The sequence below is a fragment of the Mytilus californianus genome, unplaced genomic scaffold, assembly GCF_021869535.1.
Source record: "Mytilus californianus isolate M0D057914Y unplaced genomic scaffold, xbMytCali1.0.p SCAF_5, whole genome shotgun sequence".
In the NCBI taxonomy this organism is placed as follows: domain Eukaryota; kingdom Metazoa; phylum Mollusca; class Bivalvia; order Mytilida; family Mytilidae; genus Mytilus; species Mytilus californianus.
Window position 1 is genome coordinate 70,391,409 of NW_026262701.1, and position 14,309 is coordinate 70,405,717.

The 14,309-nt window shown below is 32.2% G+C and overlaps 2 protein-coding genes across 3 annotated transcripts in view; one reads left to right on the forward strand and one right to left on the reverse strand.

Annotated features, from left to right (window-relative positions):
• LOC127701343 (plasmanylethanolamine desaturase-like) overlaps window positions 1-14,309 on the reverse strand; it is a 429,461-nt gene that overhangs the window by 288,172 nt on the left and 126,980 nt on the right. The gene's annotated exons all lie outside the window — the stretch shown is intronic.
• LOC127701263 (zinc finger protein 236-like) overlaps window positions 1-14,309 on the forward strand; it is a 35,831-nt gene that overhangs the window by 18,524 nt on the left and 2,998 nt on the right. The window contains exons 15-23 of the mRNA XM_052205093.1: window positions 844-1,113; window positions 1,467-1,570; window positions 2,281-2,468; window positions 3,025-3,279; window positions 5,675-5,847; window positions 8,534-8,735; window positions 10,141-10,928; window positions 11,945-12,238; window positions 12,778-12,946. Coding sequence (XP_052061053.1) covers window positions 844-1,113; window positions 1,467-1,570; window positions 2,281-2,468; window positions 3,025-3,279; window positions 5,675-5,847; window positions 8,534-8,735; window positions 10,141-10,928; window positions 11,945-12,238; window positions 12,778-12,946 — 2,443 coding nt within the window. The remainder of the gene's footprint in view (window positions 1-843; window positions 1,114-1,466; window positions 1,571-2,280; window positions 2,469-3,024; window positions 3,280-5,674; window positions 5,848-8,533; window positions 8,736-10,140; window positions 10,929-11,944; window positions 12,239-12,777; window positions 12,947-14,309) is intronic.

The window sequence follows — 14,309 nt, forward strand, 5'->3', positions numbered from 1 at the left end:
TAATTTTTAAGTTAAAATTTCTGTTAGTATAAACATAGGTTAAAACTAAATGCCAAGGATATGTTGTAGAAAGTAAATTTAGAATTAAAAATAATTTTGAATTATTAACAGCAGGAGTAATACTTTAGGTTTTCAGGCATTTTTATGAATCCATCATAATGAATCAATCAAAATGAATCAATCAAAAAGTTGTCAGTGCAAATAAATTTCAATAAGACAATTAGAAAGAGTACCCAATTGTATATATGAATTATTTTCATATATTTACATAATTAAAATCCCTTTTTAATGTAAATACAAATCTTTTTAGTGTAAATAAAAGATGATAAATACACATTAAGGAGGCAGCAACCAAACAGCACTTCAAAATTATCAATGTATCTAGAAATTAGCATGTGTCTTCTGTGATAGATTCATTGATTATTTTTGGTTAATGTTCATTTGAAAATATTTTATGCACATTCAGGGCAAATTCAGTGATAGATAAGTATCTATTCATCCTAAAGCTCTGAACCATCAAAGATTAGACTCATTGATTCAACAAAGAAAGACTAGCAAGGTTCTGACGTAACCACCAAATTCCTCAATGGAAAAAAGGGTATTATGAAATAGACCACAGACAATTTGAACTTTGATGGATAGTTGTCTCATTGGCAATCATACCTCATCTCCTTATTTTTATATGAACAGATTTATTCAGAATGACTGGGTTAAAATAGTAATGTTAGATCTCCACCCTCTTAATTACTCCAAATCACTGTGAAATGCTAGAAAGGGCTACAAAAAAGTCTCTGTGAAATAAGTTTTTTTTATAAATACAGTATGTTTTTTTTTATTTTCTAGATATTTGGTCAACCACAAACATTCAGTCAGAGTTTACTAGGAACAGGACAGCAGAATTTTGCTCAGTTGAATCAACATATCAATAATCAAATTCAACCTCAAAATGTCATGACCTCTCAACTTAACAACCAAATAACCAATCAGATGCCCACATCTATGAACAACCAATTTACTACATCTCTCAATGATACTATGGTGACACCAATTACCAGTCAGCATGGAGGCCAGCTTGATGCTACCATTTTTAATCCAAACAGTTTCCAAATACAGGTAAGATAGTATATGAGGAAACAAAAACAGGGAATCAGTATAAGTGACTTGTAATGTATTTGTGGAAAAGTGAACAGAAGTAGAAATCAGATTAAAATTATGTAATATGTATATGGAGAAAATTTTGTCAAACAATTAAAATTTCATAGAGGGTTTGAAAAATAATGAAAATATAATAAAATTGAAATCTTTAATCTACCTATTAAACAAATTTATTTACTTCTGTTTTATTATGCAACTCAAACTGGCGATCAGATATACCAATATTTTATTGGAATGAAACAAATAAGATGATCTAATGTTAAAACAGAATATGAGGTATATTAGTTTTGACAATTTTATTTGATTTTTAGGGGCAACCACTTCAAGATCTAAACTCATTGAACTTTAGCCAAGGAGTTACCTCTTTGACCACTAGTCTACCAAGTACTTCTATGCAGAATATACTGCCTACAAGGTAATTGCTACATTTCATTTTAAAGTTTGTCAGAATATTTGTTTATGAATATCTACTCTGCAAATGTGTTTACAATTATAAAATCTTATTCTTAAGCAAAAATAAAAAGGAGATATATGTGATAAATATCAGCAACACAACCATCATATAACACATAGTAACACAAAAAGTCAACAATACAAATGTAAAGTTTGCAAATTTACTTAACTCTTTATTTTGGAAGGATATTAAAAGATTTTCCTTTTTTTATATATATATATAAAAAAAAAAGGACATTTTGATCATATTTAACTTAAAATCAATATGATAGTTTTAACAAGGAATTGTGGCTTCAATTATAAAGACTTCAAAAATGCAGACATTAAAAAAAATCCTTTTAGCAAACATTGAATATGCTATGATGATGGATATTTATAGGCTTCATAACAAGTGAGATTTGGATATCTCTTGATATCAACTAGAGTTATTTCATTTCAATATAATAATAAATGGGCCTGTGGCAAGTTTATTATTACTATTTAAATTAAATAACAATGTATAAATTTAATTATGATGCTGGATAAGTCAATCAAATTAATACAATTTTCGTATCAATTTTTCGTATCACACTCCGTGCAGTGTGATACAAGAAATATCTCCACATGCAAGAAATAGATAACAGCTCACAACCATAAGAGAATAATAGATATTTCCACTTATTATTATTTTAGTGACATATCCATTTTGGAGGCACAGGAAGCAGAAACAGTGGACAAGGAACAGCCAGCAGCACCAACACAGGGGACGGAATCTTTACAAAAAGATGATGATGACGGAGCTAGACAATATCCTTGTACTTTATGTGATAAAGCCTATAAGAAGTCATCTCATCTTAAACAGCACATGAGATCTCACACAGGTAAATATAACTCTAAACATTATGAGTTTAGTGTATGCAAGAAACCCTACAATAATTATTTCATCATGGCATGTAAGATCTTTATGATACACTTATGATATTATACTCATCAATTCTCAACTCAAGTGCATTAGGTTTTGTGGATGTTGGAAAAATATTATTTTCTTGGACTGTTGATTTGGTGTTTTGACAAATTATAGAGGGGTAGCGCTTCATACTTTGAATGTGTCCACGTTCAACATTTATAAAACACTGAAAAACTACAAAAATAGAAGCAGTCCATTATTATAATTACATTAATATTTCAAATCAAGAAAATTATGAGTTAAATCATACTTTCATTTATTTTATTATAAATATTCATACCCATTGTTGTTATTTTTTTCCTTGATATCATATGTATTCCAGGATGTTGCCTTTCATTGGGAATTAAAACATCAATTTAAAACACCATGTGATTTTTTTCTGCCAATCAAAATGATAAAATCCATATGAAGCATCTATTTTATATGATTATTTAACAATAGTTGTAAATGTTTTTAATTGTATGTTGCAGGAGAGAAACCTTATTCCTGTTATCAATGTAGCAAGAGTTTCATATCAGCCAGTGTACTCCGATCTCATCAGAGGACTCATGATGCAGTCAAACAGTTCCAGTGTAGTTTTTGTAAAGCTGAGTTTACTACCAATGGTTCATTGGTCCGCCATATGTCTGTCCACGATCGTCAACGGTCACAGAAATGTCCTTACTGTGAAGAATCATTCAAATCATACAATATGATGAAAAGACATATGAAAACCCATAGTGATGGTATGTTTTTATACGACCGCAAAAAATCATATATTGGTATGACGTTGGCGTCGTCGTCGTCCGAAGACACATTGGTTTTCGCACTCTAACTTTAGTTTAAGTGAATGGATCTCCTTCAAATTTTACCATAAGGTTAAATACCACAAAAGAAAGGTTGGGATTGATTTTGGGGGTTATGGTACCAACAGTTAAGGAATTAGGGGCCAAAAAGGGGCCAAAAATAAGCATTTTCTAGTTTCCAGACAATATCTGTGGAACGGTGTATGGATCTCTCTGAAATTATACTACAAGTTTCCATACCACAAAGGGATGGTTAGGATTTGCTTTGGGGGGTTATGGCTCAAACCGTTAAGGAATTAGGGGCAAAAAAGGGGGAAAAACAAGGTTGTCCTGGTTAATGGACAAATACTTTAGTACAAAACATAATTTAAAGCAGTGTAAGGGAGATAAATCAAATACATCATTGAAATTACCTCCCTTACACTGCTTTTAAATTATGTATAAAGTAATGGTTAATGAACAATTAAGATAATTTAAAACAGTGTAAGGGAGGTAATCCAAATACAACGTTTTGGTTACTTCCCTTACACTGCTTTTAAATTATGTTTAAAGAAATGCATATTTATAAAGGAAGACCAGTAAAAATATCTGCAAATGTTGCATCTTTTTTTTTTACAAAAAAATCCATATGAAAGATTTGACACTATATTTTAAATTCTATTATAAAATAGATATTAAGTTAGCACTATGGTAAATTTAAATGGGTAATTATGGTTGCAAACTCCATTGGAAATTTGAATTGAGATTATGACCATATCTTGAGGGAAAGAATTTTTGGGGGGAAAAAGGGGGGGGGGGGTAAAAAGAAATTGTGGTGGGTCAATTTTTTCTCATTTCAGATTTCAGTAATTAAAAAGAATTATTCTTCAAATATTTTTTTTTTCAAATTTCAAATATTGAAAAATTTCAAGAAGTAATCTTTAATTGCAAAGTATGGCGCATTAGATTTGTAAAATCTTTGACCACATTTATTTATTTGTTATGCCGAATCTAACCATGTATTTAGATTTTTAATTTTGGGTCCAGTTTTCAAATTGGTCTACATTAAGGTCCAAAGGGTCCAAAATTAAACTTTGTTTGATTTTAACAAATATTGAACATATGGGGTTCTTTGATATGCTGAATCTAAACATGTATTTAGATTTTTGATTTTTGGCCCAGTTTTCAAGTTGGTCCAAATTGGGGTCCAAAATTAAACTTTGTTTGATTTCAACAAAAATTGAATATATGGGGTTCTTTGATATGCTGAATCTAACCATGTATTTAGATTTTTTATTTGTGGACCCCACTATCAAATTGGTTCACATTGAGGTCAGAGGGGTCCAAAATTAAACTTTGTTTGATTTCATCAAAAATTGAATTATTGGGGTTCTTTGATATGCCAAATCCAACCATGTATTTAGATTTTTAATTTTGGGTCCTGTTTTTTAAATTGGTCTACATTAAGATCCAAAGGGTCCAAAAATTAAACTTTAGTTTAATTTTAACAAAAATTGAATTCTTGGGGTTCTTTGATATGCTGAATCTAAACATGTGTTTAGATTTTTGATTATGGGCCCAGTTTTCAAGTTTGTCCAAGTTGGGGTCCAAAATTAAACTTTTTTGTTTGATTTCAACAAAAATTGAATATATGGGGTTCTTTGATATGCTGAATTTAAACATGTATTTAGATTTTAGATTTTTGGCCCAGTTTTCAAGTTGGTCCAAATTGGGGTCCAAAATTAAACTTTGTTTGATTTCAACAAAAATTGAATATATGGGGTTCTTTGATATGCTGAATCTAACCATGTATTTAGATTTTTTATTTGTGGGCCCCCCTATCAAATTGGTTCATATTGAGGTCAAAAGGGTCCAAAATTAAACTTTGTTTGATTTCATCAAAAATTGAATAATTGGGGTTCTTTGATATTCCAAATCTAACCGTGTATTTAGATTTTTAATTTTGGGTCCTGTTTTTTAAATTGGTCTACATTAAGGTCCAAAGACTTATCAAGCTTGAATGTTGTGTCCATACTTGCCCCAACTGTTCAGGGTTTGACCTCTGCGGACTTATCAAGCTGCGCCCAGCGAAGCATTTTATTATTATTTAAATTTCTGTACAAAGATTCATTTAATACAAATGTGGACTGGGTGACTCTTTTTTATTTTTTTTTTTATTTAATTTGAGTGTTTGTATACTTTTTATTGTAAGAATAAGTAATCATCACTTTTGTTTTTTATATCTTGCCTTGTAATTTTGGTTTAATTTTATATACAATGGTCCTGGTTTGAAATTATACACTTTGTAGATGGAAATTCTTTTTTTATACTGTGATAGTTTTTTTTTCTATTTTAGTGATTGAAGAGGACATAGCCTTAAACAAACGTCCTAAATCATCTGTGATTAATTTAGTTTATGAAGAACAGTCACAAGAAATTGATGAAGTTGTCCAAGAAGAAGACCAACTAAATGTTTCCAAGAAAATTTTGCAAGATTCATCAGACAAAGAAAAAGTTGTCACAGATAAGGTTAGTATGTTGCTGATTTATTTAATTTCATGGTCCAAGTTTTTATATGACCGCAAAATTTTTACCAATAACGTATATTGGTATGACGTTGGCATCGTCGTCGTCCGAAGACACATTGGTTTTCACACTCTTACTTTAGTTTAAGAGAATGGATCTCTATAAAATTGTACCATAAGGTTCAATACCACAAAAGGAAGGTGGGGATTGATTTTGGGGGTTATGGTACCAACAGTTAAGGAATTAGGGGCCAAAAAAGGGCCAAAAATAAGCATTTTTGTAACTTCCAGACATAACTTGTGTGTTAGTGTATGGATCTCTCTGACATTGTACCACAAGGTTCCATATCACAAAGGGAATGCTGGGATTGATTTTGGGGGCAATTGCCTCAAAATTTTAGGAATTAGGGGCAAAAAAACAAGCATTTTTCTAGTTTCAGGACAATTACTTGTGTGTAAGTGTATGGATCTTTCTGAAATTGTACTACAAGGTTCCATATCACAAAGGGAAAACTGGAATTGAGTTTTGGGGGTAATTGCCCAAAACGTTTAGGAATAAGGGGCCAAAAATAAGCATTTTTCTAGTTTCCAGACAATAACTTGTGTTCAAGTGTATGGATCTCTCTGAAATTGTACTGCAAGGTACCATACCACAAAGGGAAGGCTGGGATTGATTTGGGGGGTAATTGCCTCAAAATTTTAGGAATTAGGGGCCATAAAGGGGCCAAAAATAAGCAATTTTGTAACTTCCAGACATAACTTGTTTGTTAGTGTATGGATCTCTCTGACATTGTACCACAAGGTTCCATATCACAAAGGTAATGCTGGGATTAATTTTGGGGGTAATTGCTTCCAAATTTTAGGAATTAGGGGCCAAAAAGGGGCAAAAATGAGCATTTTTCTAGTTTCATGACAATAACTTGTGTGTAAGTGTATGGATCTCTCTGACATTGTACCACAAGGTTCCATATCACAAAGGAAATGCTGGGATTGATTTTGGGGGTAATTGCCTCAAAATTTTGGGAATTAGGGGGCAAAAAACAAGCATTTTTCTAGTTTCAGGACAATAACTTGTGTGTAAGTGTATGGATCTTTATGAAATTGTACTACAAGGTTCCATATCACAAAGGGAAAGCTGGGTTTGAGTTTGAGGGTAATTGCCCAAAACGTTTAGGAATTTGGGGCCAAAAAACAAGCATTTTTCTAGTTTCCAGACAATAACTTATGTTCAAGTGTATGGATCTCTCTGAAATTGTACTGCAAGGTATCATACCCCAAAGGGAAGGCTGGGATTGAGTTTGGGGGTGGTGAATCATAAGGGGGTTCAAAAAATTTATTTGGGGGGGTGATTTTTTTTCCTTTTTTTTTCTTTAAAATTTTCCATTTTAAATTGGTTATTTCTGATTTATATATAAAAGCCAATAATAATGATATGGTGTGAATAGGTAAATTTAAAATTTTTTAAGTTCTTAGACCCCATTCATTCTGTGTCAGAAACCTATGCTGTGTCAAATATTTAATTACAATCCAAATTCAGTGCTGTATCAAGCTTGAATGTTGTGTCCATACTTGGCCCAACTGTTCAGGGTTCGACCTCTGCGGTCGTATCAAGCTGCGCCCCAGCCGAGCATTTTATTACAGTTTGAGAATGTATTCATATGGAGAATACTCAATTAGTCCCCTACCGACGAAGTAGAAGGGGACTTTAGGTTTGCACTCCATCTGTCTGTCTGCCTGTCCGTCCATCCGTCAATCCGTCAAATCAGTTTTCCACACTTTTTTTTCATTATGGTATCAAAGTTCTAACAGAAGTAGAAAAATAGGTAGATTATGATAAGAACTTTTATCTGGCCCTTATATAATACAAGTATCTTTATACAATGACATTTACAAGTTTATTCATGTTCACTTTGTTTATGTACTACCTGTACTTTAAAGTTTTTGGAAGAATGGTATATATACAGAATAATGATACATACTGTGGATTCATTTATTTTCGTGGGTACTAATTTTCGTGGATTGAGGAAAACTTGCATTTTCGTGGATATTTGATTTCATGGTTTTGCAAAAGTCTACATACAAGCGTAAAGGAAATTTGCAATTCGTTGAAAATCATAATTCATGGTTCACCTGTACCCACGAAATACACGAAAAATTGATATCCCACGAATAATAATGAATCCACAGGAGTCTGAAAATATAGAATGTGTTTGTACAAAGCTTTGCTGAGCATTTCTAACGTGTTTGAGCTGAGTATAAGTGAAAATTATGATTTGAGACATCTTATGGTTGTTCTCTTCAAACTGTTCAATCAAATGACTTGCGTAAAAGTCAACAGTTTTGAAATTTGAAGTGAATGATGTAAAAATTCTGGAAACTGCATTTTTCATGAAGGCTCTAGGGAAAATGATTATCGAAAGTATTAAACATGGTTTTCTCAGTAAATCTTTAAAATCAAAGTTTATACGGTTAACGTATTTTGAATTTGCGCAAATGCATAGCTGCAGATTAACATATAAAAAAAACTAATATTCAAATATTTTGTACTTTGATGTAATTTTTTACATAAAAAAAATACAAAGCTAACTGTGATGGTTTGTTGCATTCAGGATGTCAGGAAGCATTACCTTGAAAAGATTACATTCTTTACATGTTTCCATATTTTTCAAGATAGAATTTTCTGGTTACAGGAAGATGAAAATGATGAGGACTCTGATGCCTATAAACATGCTCACCAGTGTAATCATTGTAGTAAAAGTTTTAAGAAGCCCAGTGATTTAGTCAGACACATCAGGATACACACTGGTGAAAAGCCCTTCAAATGTGATACATGTGGCAGAGCATTTACTGTCAAATCTACACTGGATAGCCACATGAGAACTCATGGCAGTAGTAAGTATACATAATAATTACATGAAAACTCATCGCAATACATGTAGTAAGTATATATCAAAGTCACATTAGAACTCATGGCAGTAGTAAGTACACATCAAAATCACATGAAAACTCGTGGCTATGTAAGTACACATCAAAATCACAAGAAAACTCATGGCAGTAGTTAGTACACATCAAAATCACATGAAAAGTCATGGCAGTAGTAAGTACACATCAAATTCACACGAAAACTCATGGCAGTAATAAGTACACATCAAAATCACATGAAAACTCATGGCAGTAGTAAGTACACATCAAAAGCACACAAAAACTCATGGCAGTAGTAACTACACATCAAAATCACATGAAAACTCAGGGCAGTAGTAAGTACACATAACAGTCACATATTGTTGCTGTATAAAGTTAACCTTCATAATAAGGCAAAAAATTAGTAGGTACTTTTACACCCATATGGGAAAACACTTTAGTAGTATACCATACTGCCATATAAGAAGCATCTTATTGTGAGTTCATTAGACAGTCACATGAGAGTTATGTCAGTTGTAAGTACATTAGACAGTCACATGAGTAAACACGGCAGATGTAAGTACACCGAATATTTGCATTAAAAATTGTATCTGTAATATATTCACTAAACAGCCACATTAGAAAAAATGGTATTAGCAAAACACTAGACAACCACATGAGATAACATTATAGTAGTATAAAAAAATATTGCTCATCATGGCAGTATTAACACATGATTAAGTGAATGTATACAGAGTGATATAAGTGATAATGCATGACATTAGTAAATACACACGACAATCACATCAAGTGTAAATATCACTTCTTGTAAAAATATAGGAAAAGTTTTATGTATTACATGTGTTGGTTGTCCTTCTTTTTTTTAGTAAAACAAAAGTAACGTGAAAGTGTTGTCCTTCTTGTTTAAGTAAAACAAAAGTAAAGTGTTCATGTCTTGAACGTGTTGTCCTCCTTCTTTAGGTCAAAACAACTAAACCTATAAAGAATTCATTCATGTACATAGTTTTTAAGTAACTATATGTATATTGTCACATATATTATAAACTGGTGATCACTTAATGAGTGAATGAAGAATTATGACCAAATTTATTTAGAGTTATTTCCCTTAGACTGGTTATGATATGTTGATGGTGATCAAGCAGATAGTAATATATTCACCTTTACAAATTATGTTTTTTTTTTTACCAATTTTATTAAACCAGTAATGAGTTGAAATCAGTGAAAAATTGTATTTTTGATGGTTACTGAATTCTCTACTTATATAAATCCTGAAACATCACAATTTTTCATATTATGTAGTAAATATGTATGGTATGATGTAAAGCATAAGAAAACATTTATCAAAACTGAATTACGTTTAATATTTATATTTCAGCAACAAAGAATTACAAATGTCATGTGTGTGCAGCCATGTTTGCTACGAAAGGAAGTTTAAAAGTTCACATGAGACTACATACAGGTGCTAAACCATTTAAATGTCCACATTGTGATCAAAGATTTAGGACTTCTGGAAATCGTAAGAGTCACGTGTTACAACATTTCAAATCAGATCCACCTAAAAGGAGAAAGGCAAGGGAACCAGAAGAATCTGTTCAGAATGTTGACTATGTATCTGCAAATGATGTACAAAATGTGATGACGATAAATCAGAATAATCAAAGTCATGTGATTCATTTAGACCAATCAATGCTAGGTGGTCAGGGTATATTACCTGTACAGTTGACTGTCCCTACAGACACTCCTCTTACAGGACTTTCAGAAAGTGCCCTAGCCACCCAAGTATTACAAGGTTTAGAAGGTATACAGTTACAGTTGACTGGAAACCAGGGTGTCCAGATTACGGGTCTTGACCCTAATATATTCTCCCAGACTGTTCAGATCGATGCTAATTTGTTACAACAGCTTCAGTCCCAAGGGAACATAAATATAACCATTAATCCAAACATACTCACTCAAGCGTTACAAACTGCCGATCCAAACATTATACAGAATGTTCAGATACAGCAACAACAGGAAGCTATTAACCCTAACATCATAGTACAACCTATGTCTGGTATTACTGACCAGAACATGATGGCCACGTCTGGTGCAAGTGTTGTAATGACTGATGGAGCACCCAATGCTTTTGTGGTATCAGGAGATGGAACCATACCCAGTGATCAGGTAATTGGGTGATTTAAGTCATTTATTTGCCAGAAGTATCTAAAGATAGGAGTGTAAATAAAGTTTATACAATAACATATAAATTTAATGCTTAAGAATTCAAAAGATTGAATGAAAGAAAATTTTAGATTTATGAAATTTGAATGCCTGAGAATTCTAATGAAAGATTTCTACGAAAAAAATTATAGATTTATGAAAATTTATGTTTGTGAGTACCATTTTTTTCAAGTGACGAATGATGGTAATACAAACAAATTACTCAGAGTTCTCCCCAGGATTTTTTGATAGCGCTGTGCACGTGGTAAGCGCACGATATTAGATTGATTCATCTTTTGTGTTTGCGACATGATGTTACATTTATTTTTAACTACCATGTTAGTTGTATTATATTAAATAGACAAAGACCTGATAGTGATTAATGTAAACCTCCTCGGTGGTCTCTTAGTAGCGTATTCACCTTGTATGTGGGAAAGACCTAAAAGCTTGAAAATTGGTATTTGCTGCTTCTCCATTGGGTATGTGGCATGTAGGAGTAAGCAAAGACTGGTTGGCTAGCTCAGAGTCAGAATAATGTGTGCGGGTACGGCGACATGTCTTCCTGTGAACTGATACCTTGTGAAATAGCACGTGAAAAATCTGACTTATTGTGTCTGTCTTGTATAAAGCAAGGTTTAAATTCACATCACACTCTCATGTTCTCGTCCTGAATATACATTTGATTTGCAACTGGCTGGTAAACAGCCTCCATTATCATCTGAGGAATGGAGTTATCTCCCTTGACTGAGGCAAAAAAAAAGGAAAAAAAACATGTTAAACAACTCCTTCAAGCTCTTCATCACCTAGAGATCTACTTTGTCTGCTGACATTATTTTAAGAAATCATCCATTGAAGTCTCAAGAATAAGATAGTTTGGTTCCATAGAGTTTTTTTTATTAAATGGGTGGTTATGATAATTGACCCTGAAAACTAAAGATTTATTTAACAGTCTAAGATTGCATTATTTCAATTTTTTTCAGATAACAGTTACACAGGCAGATATAACTGAAGTAGAAGGTATGGTAGATATTGGTCAAGTAGATGATGGTAACAATGAAGATGACGATGATGATGATGTGGACCTAGATGATAGTCTAGAGGATAACTTACATGGGACAGTTGAAGACGATTCTCTTTTACAACAAACTATAGACCATGATAATCTGACTCATGGCAGTCAGTCAGCTAATATCAGTCTGCAGGATGTATCCCAGGCCGTCAATCCTGTCACTGGCGAGAATTATGATGATTCTTCCCGCCAGTATAAATGTCAAGTAAGTCTATAATTTCTTTCAGTGACTTTTTTTTCTGATTTCATTTGGTAAGTAGTATATAATTTTGAAATAATTTTTTTCATGTTAAAGTATTAACAAAAAAGGGAAAGAGAAGTTTGAATTATTTCTCTTAAATAGATATAAATTTCAGGTAAAGAAAATTAAAAAAAGAGTTAGGGAAATTAAAAAAAAAAAAAGCCTGAAGTGTGTAACAATTGCTTACATGCATGCCAAGAGAAGGCTTTTGAATATATTTGAACTTTAAAAGCATAGTTTATTTCACATCATTGGAAACACATTCTTTTTAAGCTGTAAGAACCCCATGAAATTATAAAAAGACGCATTATAATTTCAAATGGAAAAAAATCAAAATTTATAAATTGAAAAAATTCCTACCCAAGCTGTTAGACAGTTCTCAGGCAGACATATGCTGTGATGGACTTTGTTGTATATTTCTTTTTCTGGTCATATTACAATCTCAAAAATCAGATTTCTGAGATTCAATGAAGCATATATCTTATGTTTTTTTATGTTTTAAGATTTGTGATAAGTCTTTCAAGAGATCTGGCCATTTGAAAGAACATCTGATGATACATCAACCGGACAGTAAACCTAGATTTAAATCGCCAGGCAACCACAAATGTCAACATTGTAATAAAGCTTTCCAGAAACCTAGTCAATTAGAGAGACATATACGTATACATACAGGTATATAATTATTAGTATAAAAGCTGCTAACTTTACTATATTAAATGCTCTGCCTTTTCCAGTGATAAAGGTTTTTTGTGCTTCAAAGAAGATCTGATGAGGGGCCTTGTAAAGTAGTAATTGCAAAAAAATAATTTGAAGTATTTTTCATGGCTTTCAACTTTACCATAACTTTTTTAAGCTCTTTAGTTATTCGTAGAGGATTTTTTCCCGGATTGTTTTAGAAATGCAAAGGTAAAAGTGTGAAATAGTTTTTTAGGGCTCTGATACCCCTACTACCATGGAAATATGATCTCTGTAGACAGATGGTCCTTTAACTAAGTAAACTTTTTTCAGACCCAAGACCAAGAATACTCGAGTCATTCATACCTATTGTGGACTGCATGTGTATTACCAAAAGTATTTCATTTGCAGATTTAATGTTCTTTTAATATGTTTAGTTTGAACATATGTTATTGTTAAAAAAAATCAGTTGAATTAGACACAATTTGTATTTATACTAACAGTTTTGGTGTTTCTATGCTTAACTACTGTATTTTCTGTTCCATTTTTAAATGACCATCTAAGATGGCTTTATGATATCATGTTATACCATTGACCATCAGTCTGTTGTAACACATACGGTGATATAATGTTTCACATTATATAGTGTTGAGGGCTGTTGATATTTTTTGCCCCCGCAGTAGTGGTGGGGCATTAAGTTTTACCCTTGTCTGTATAAACGCACATCCCGAAATTGGTTTATGTTCTCTAACCTTACCTTGCCTCAACCAAATGTTATGAAACTTATACACGATGCTTATTACCACAAAACACAGATCAAGTTTGAATTTGGGTAGCGTCACTTTTACTATTCTAGAGTAATGTCCTTTTATAACATTACATGCAAGCAGGGGCATCATCTGTATCCCATGGACACATTCCCCATTTATTTTTAATTGGAAACACTGGCTGATGAATTACCGAATGAAACTTAATCACAAATTTTACTTTGATCTTTCTGTATAATTTTCCATTTCACACTACTGGAATGATATGGGTTTTTCTCAGTCCAGCTTATAGAGAATGTTTGACCTCATAAGCCATAATCATTAACCTTGGGATAAACAGGCAAGACATATCTCTGTGTCAACATTTTTATTTTATGTGATACTTTTCCTGAATATGCATGAAATATTTGCCACTAGGCCATTAAGCTAGTATCAATCAATCAATATCATGTGATATTTCAAAATATAAGATTAAGTAAAGTAATAATATTTAGTAAAGACTTATTTTGTAGAATATATAGGAAGTTCGATTCAGTTGAAATAAAGTTGCTTTATATGTAGTTCAAGGAGTGCTGTTACTAAACGCACAAATT